We start from the raw sequence: 6,477 nt of genomic DNA, 5'->3' as shown, positions 1-6,477 counted from the left end.
CTTTCACAGTTTTGGGGGGGCCGATATTTTGCCCTAGGAATGTTTTTTATGCAAAACAAATGCTTGCAATGGATTCAGAATAATGAAGAACCCCTAGTTTGACCCCTCACATGCTACTTAAAGCACATTTATTTTATTTTTTAATATTTTTCTTTTCCTGTATAGCGAAGTCGATGGGACAGTGAATATTCAAATGGCCATAACTTTTTTTCGCAATGTTTCCGGCAGAGCAGGCCTGTCATTCTGTGGACCTTAATGACCAAACTAATAGATAAAACAGAAATAAAAAGTACGGCAAGACATCACAGGTGTCACCCCTATTCCTTGAGCTTTTGGGCTTGTGGGTCCCTGACTATTGTGTCTTTGTTTATAATGTTGCAGGTTGTAGCACGGGCTCTATTTTGATCCATGCCTTATGCCTTATGCCTAAACTTCTTTGCCTTTTTTTTTACTATTTTGATTTTTTTTTAAATACTTCAAATGCTGATCTACATCATGCAGCTTGCAGATCAGCTATTTGAAATATTTAAAAATGTTTTTCAAAATAGTAAAAAGGCAAACAAGTTTAGGCATAAGGCATAAGGCATGGATCAAAATAGAGCCGGCCTGATAATAGCAAATAGCTACCTAGAACTCTCCTCCTTTCCTCTCCCCCTCTATACCTCGTCCTCTTCACTCCTCCACTAAAGTCTCCTCTTCTCTCCCCTCCCCATGTAGTAGTGATATCTATCTATCTATCTATCTATCTATCTATCTATCTATCTATATATCTATATATCTATATATCTATCTATCTATCTATCTATCTGTCTGTCTGTCTTTTTCATTTAGTTTTGCCCATTTTAGCAGAAATACCATCAGTTTTGTCAACCTTTCATTTGCATTCACAAGTCTGTAATGCTAATCCCACACACTGCACACAGTCTCAGTAAGCACTCTGAAACCCAGAGCATGTGAGTTCACATAACACATGCATGCTGTGTAGCTGTGTATTTAACATTTTAGTGCTACTCCAATTATTAGATGAATTGACTATATAAGCCCTATTTAAATTTTCAGCTATTCGATAATCTCAGATCTACAGGCTCACAAAACATCGCATTGTGACACTTTGTCAGCTTGTACACGTGCTGTGTTTGAATGATTTAGACATTTGGAAAACCTTTGAAGTGCCGAACCTTGTGGCAAACCTTGAAGCGAATAGTTCATTCTGCATAATGCATACCGTACATTTACTTACTTTTGAAGTATATTCTGTAGCCAATACTTTTGTACTTTTACACAAGTCGAATTGTGAATGCAGGACATTACCTTGTGACAGAGCATTTCTACAATGTGATATTTCTGCTTTTACATTAACAAAAAAGTGGTCCTTTGAATGGGGAGGTTTGAGAAACAAATGGCAGCTAATCTGGATTAGAGTGCAGATTTCAGTGAGATCGGGCGTTCTGGACCATTCCACTGCAGCTAGACCAGCCACATTGGACCTCCTTCAGGTCCTCATTCACTGGAACTACCAACAGACAACATGCCTGTGGATCTGAATGGATACTGGAAGATGATTTCTAATGAAAACTTTGAGGAGTATCTGAAAGCTCTAGGTGAGTAATCTGTGTTGTTGTTTTTGTGATTATCAGGGCTTTAGATAAGGCATGGAATGGCTATTTGTATAGCACTGGGGTCTTCAACAGGGGGTCCGGGACCCTAGGTGGTCCTCGGAGTTACTACAAGGGGTTCGCTAAATCTTTGTGTGTTAGGGAAATTTTTTAACAACATTTTCTGCAGGGGAACATTTGCCGAAAATAGCAGATCTACAAGTTCACAAGGCCTTGCGGCTTGCGCTGCGAGGCATTGTGAGCTTGTAGATCGGCTATTACTAATACTACATTGGTGAAAATACTTACAGTATAGGCCTATAATGTAGGTTAAGTGAGATCGCTTCAACACGATGATATTGATATCAATAAAATGTATGGCGTTTCTTTCTCTCCACCCCACACTCTCTCTCTCTCTCTCTCTCTCTCTCTCTCTCTCTCTCTCTCTCTCTCTCTCTCTCTCTCTCCCTCTCATATATTTAATATGACAGATGTGAACCTTGCCATCAGGAAGATAGCCAGCCTGCTGAAGCCAGACAAGGACATCAGCCAGGATGGAGATCACATCTGCATTAAGACCATCAGCACCTTCAAGGACTACAGCATGGACATCTATGTGGGCCGGGAGGCAGAGGAGGACCTGTCTGCAGTGGACGACAGGAGATGCATGGTCAGTATGTCACACACACACACACACACACACACACACACACACACACACACACACACACACACACACACACACACACACACACACACGTGTACACACACACACACACACACACACACACACACACACACACACACACACGCGCATGCACGCACTTTGTTTGGTGGCTGCATACCAACTAGGATTAATAGAAAGCTAATTCATAAGCTGATTATGGATAAGGCAGCCCTCTGTGCTGTTTGCCGATGCATGAGAAAATGTGCGTTTGTTTGCGTTGTGCGTGTGTGACAGAGAGAAAGAATAAAAAGAAGTTGCTTTTTATTTGTTTTAAAGTGATATTCTTTGGTTAAGACAAAGAGGTTTTGGTTAAAATGATGAGTTCTCTCTCCTGATACTGGTATCCCAAACTGAACATTTATTTTCAGTTTACTAAAGAGCTGGAGAGACAGGGAGACTCCTGTTACTGAACACACACTGAGGCGAAGGCATGTAAACATACAGACCACTGTCACATGGGAGGGGGACAGTTAAAGTGTTTCTCTCTCCGATCCCTATACAGCCCACTGTCACATGGGAAGGGGGACAGTTAAAGTGTTTCTCTATGATTCCATACAGACCACTGTCATATGGGAGAGGTACAGTTAAAGTGTTTCTCTCTGGTTCCCCTGCAGTCCACTGTCACATGGGAGAGGGACAGTTAAAGTGTTTCTCTCTCTGATCCCCATACAGACCACTGTCACAAGGGAAGGGTTACAGTTAAAGTGTTTCTCTCTGGTTCCATACAGACCACTGTCACATGGGAGAGGTACAGTTAACGTGTTTCTCTCTGATTCCATACAGACCACTGTCACATGGGAGAGGTACAGTTAAAGTGTTTCTCTCTGATTCCATACAGACCACTGTCATAATGGGAGAGGTACAGTTAAAGTGTTTCTCTCTGATTCCATACAGTCCACTGTCACATGGGAGAGGTACAGTTAAAGTGTTTCTCTCTGATTCCATACAGTCCACTGTCACATGGGAGGGGGACAGGCTGGTGTGTGTTCAGAAGGGAGAGGTGGAAGGTCGAGGATGGACCCACTGGGTGAACGGAGATGAGCTGCATCTGGTAAGAGGTCATCAACTGTCAATGTCATCAAGAAATATATACACATGTTATATGGAGAATGGAATCTATGTTGAATTTGAATAGCCTTTTGGTGTTTAAATGTTTCAATTCCTGCCTATGTTCTGCCATATTCTGTATCTCAATGGTGGGTTATGGACAGGTCAGACACACTTGCCAACCAATGACATCATGGGGATTCCAAGCTAATATAACGCCGTTGTCGGGTGGAAACCTTGTATGTCTATAACCGTTTGTTTGTATTTATGATTTTAGAAATGATTTAAGCTAGTGAAAACAGCCGTTCTACAAGCACACAACGCCTCTCTACAAGCACACAACGCCTCGTGGTGCGAGGCGTTGTGTGCTTGTAGATATGCTGTTTTCACTACTTTTGTGCAACGGCCTTGTCTGATGAAGCAGGGCTTAACTTTGCGAAAAAACGTAGTGACGATAAACCCTAGCTTTTCTCTTACTGCAATGCCAGCATGCTGAGATAGAAGCCATTGCGGATAAACCTGCCTTCTTATGATGTCATCGGTAGGCAGGTATGCATTATTGCATCAGTCATGTCATATTAGTCTACTCACTTCTAATGTGCATTTCAATAAGGTGTTTAGTGTTGTAATGAAAACCTGCAATCAACCAATTACCTTTGTAGGCTACCTTAACTTGAGTAAAATGAATAAGCTACTTTCACTTATAGTTGTAATGTTTGACCAGGAGTATCTGTACTTTGACTCAAGTCCTGGGGTTGAGTACTGTGTCCACCACTGCTCCAGGGAAGGATGTGTTGCGATGTACCACACACGGTACGAGTGGAGCGATGAGAGTTTACTGTATGGTGCACCCGTAGAGTGTACTTACACTCATCTTGTTGTGCATAAAAACTATGAAATAAATCATCTAATCTGCTAAATCTGACCTCACACTTGACTTCAGTCTATTCAAGAGCATCTGATAAATGCCTAAACCGTAAACTGTAACAATGCATTGTGTTTCCTTTCCATTGTTTTGTGAAGGAGCTGAGAGCAGGAGGAGCAGTGGCCAAGCAGGTGTTCAAGAAGACCTGAGCTGCTTCTGACTGAACTAAACAGCGCCCTCTGGCAGAGAGGAGCAGCATGTACACATCAGACAGCAGCTGATACTTTTCATGGGTTCAATATTTAACAAAACCCACAGACAGACCTAACCACTCTCAACCCGGCCTTCCAGTTTTGGGCATGTCATTATTGTCAAAAGTAGTGAAACTAAGTAACAAATATACAAGCTCACAGTGTGGTGTAGCCGACCAGATGTAGCCTACTAATAATTCAAATTAACCCTCTAAGGCCCACGGTTGTAATATTACAACGTTTGTATTTTATCCAAAAAAAGGTTTAAATCATTTTATTTTAGCTCCCCCTACCACCTAAACACCACCATTGGATTCTATTGTTTAGTATTACAATGCCATTGGCCACAATATTTGCATATAAATACCCCCCACAGGGGCTGACATTCACACCCGCCACACCCGCTGAAATTCCAGAGTTTTGACGAACAACATCTCACTTTTTCATGGAAGCTATACCTCACAAAAACATAAGTAAAATGCCTGTACTATTTTTTTGGTGATCATTAGAATGTCTAGAACATGTACATATGTTATTATTGTGAAAAATATCCCCCATATGTAAATTAGAGCATGATTTATGATTTTTGATTTATGGCTATAAAATCTTACAAAAACATTTTTTTGAAAAAAACATTACATTTTCCTCTTAATAGGACTCCTACAACACCATCTGATTTTTTTCAATTTTTTATTTCAAGTATTTCTTAATGCGGGCCTTAGAGGGTTTTAAAGTAATCATTGTCAAAGTGGGGGTCCAAAAGTGCCCCGCAGTGCTTGTTGCCGGAAGGTTCCCGGTTTGAGGCAAAATCGATGGGTGGAGAAGTTAACTGCCCCCACCACTCACCCCTCCCCCAACACCGCTGAAGTGTCTTTTAGCAAGGCATTGAACTGAACCCTCCACCCCATGACTGATCCTGTGGAGCAACAGTGTAATGCCTCATTCACACTACAGATATATAGTTGAACGTTTTGCTTGGTAATTCAATGTAATCTCAATGGAAACCAGCTTTAAAGGCTGGGCGTGTCGGCTGTCCTTGGAATCCAGCCTTTAAAGCTGGTTTCCATTGAGATTACATTGAATTACCAAGCAAAACGTTCAACTATATATCTGTAGTGTGAATGAGGCATAAGACTGTTGTGTGGTTGTACTGGTCAGTGGTGTGCGTGCGTGCCGCATGCATGCGTGCGTGCGTGCGTGATGCTGAAAATAAGCATCCAATCTAATAGCTACCTCCCGGGGTAAATAAAGAATAAAAAAACGTATTGTGTTTGTGTGGTGGTGGCGGCTGTACTTTGTTGATTAGTTTGTACAGTATCTTTTCAAAGTTTTTTAGCAGTTTTTAGTGTGGTTTAGTATGATGTGATTCACATTGAGTCTAAATGCTATGAAATGTTCTATAGCAGTAAAACCAGCTTAACTTGACATGATTACAGTCAACATTAGCTGCATACTTTCACTTGCAACTGAAATATGTTTCAGTGTGTCTTGTATTTAAATATTTGTCAGAGCTTTAGCTGACATATATACTCTATACCTGTACCATTTTCACGACGGGAGGAAAACTATTGACTCATATAACAGCGTGACCATTTCTACTGTACCTATTAATCACAATGACCTGATCACTGCCTCTTTAAAAACTTCTCACACACGTGCACGCACACACCCACACACGCACACTACATAACTATCGAGTTTGGTGTGTAGGTAGAATGAACCGCCCATGTCATGTGATTTCTTAGGAGATTAGACCACACTGCACTCAGTCTGTCAGACAGTCAGAGTCATTATAAATCTGAATTGCCTTTTTGGTTATGGTGCGGTTGTATGTGTCCTGAAGTTGCAATTGTTTGTTTCCAATGATCTTACTTGCTTGATTAACTACTGTACCTGGGTGAGCTTGTTCCTATCTCTAACTGAGAGGTTCCCATACCAGGAGACCATGTTAAAAGTGAGAACGCTCTCAGTAAGTGACCTATAGACCTTGGT

General features: G+C 41.3%; 1 protein-coding gene across 1 annotated transcript; it reads left to right on the top strand.

Annotated features, from left to right (window-relative positions):
- Window positions 1-1,528: 1,528 nt before the first annotated feature.
- On the top strand, window positions 1,529-4,443 carry LOC308285528 (retinol-binding protein 1-like; the record flags this gene model as incomplete). Its single annotated transcript, XM_080726311.1, has 4 exons — window positions 1,529-1,601; window positions 2,087-2,265; window positions 3,272-3,373; window positions 4,393-4,443. The coding sequence occupies 4 exons, from the start codon at window positions 1,529-1,531 to the stop codon at window positions 4,441-4,443; spliced, it is 405 nt and encodes a 134-aa protein (XP_080582437.1).
- Window positions 4,444-6,477: the final 2,034 nt, after the last annotated feature.

The sequence above is a fragment of the Nannobrachium achirus genome, assembly GCF_963921795.1.
Source record: "Nannobrachium achirus genome assembly, chromosome: 5".
NCBI classification, from domain to species: Eukaryota; Metazoa; Chordata; class Actinopteri; order Myctophiformes; family Myctophidae; genus Nannobrachium; species Nannobrachium achirus.
Note: the sequence above shows the minus strand (reverse complement) of the source record. Positions and strands in the feature narration are given on the sequence as shown.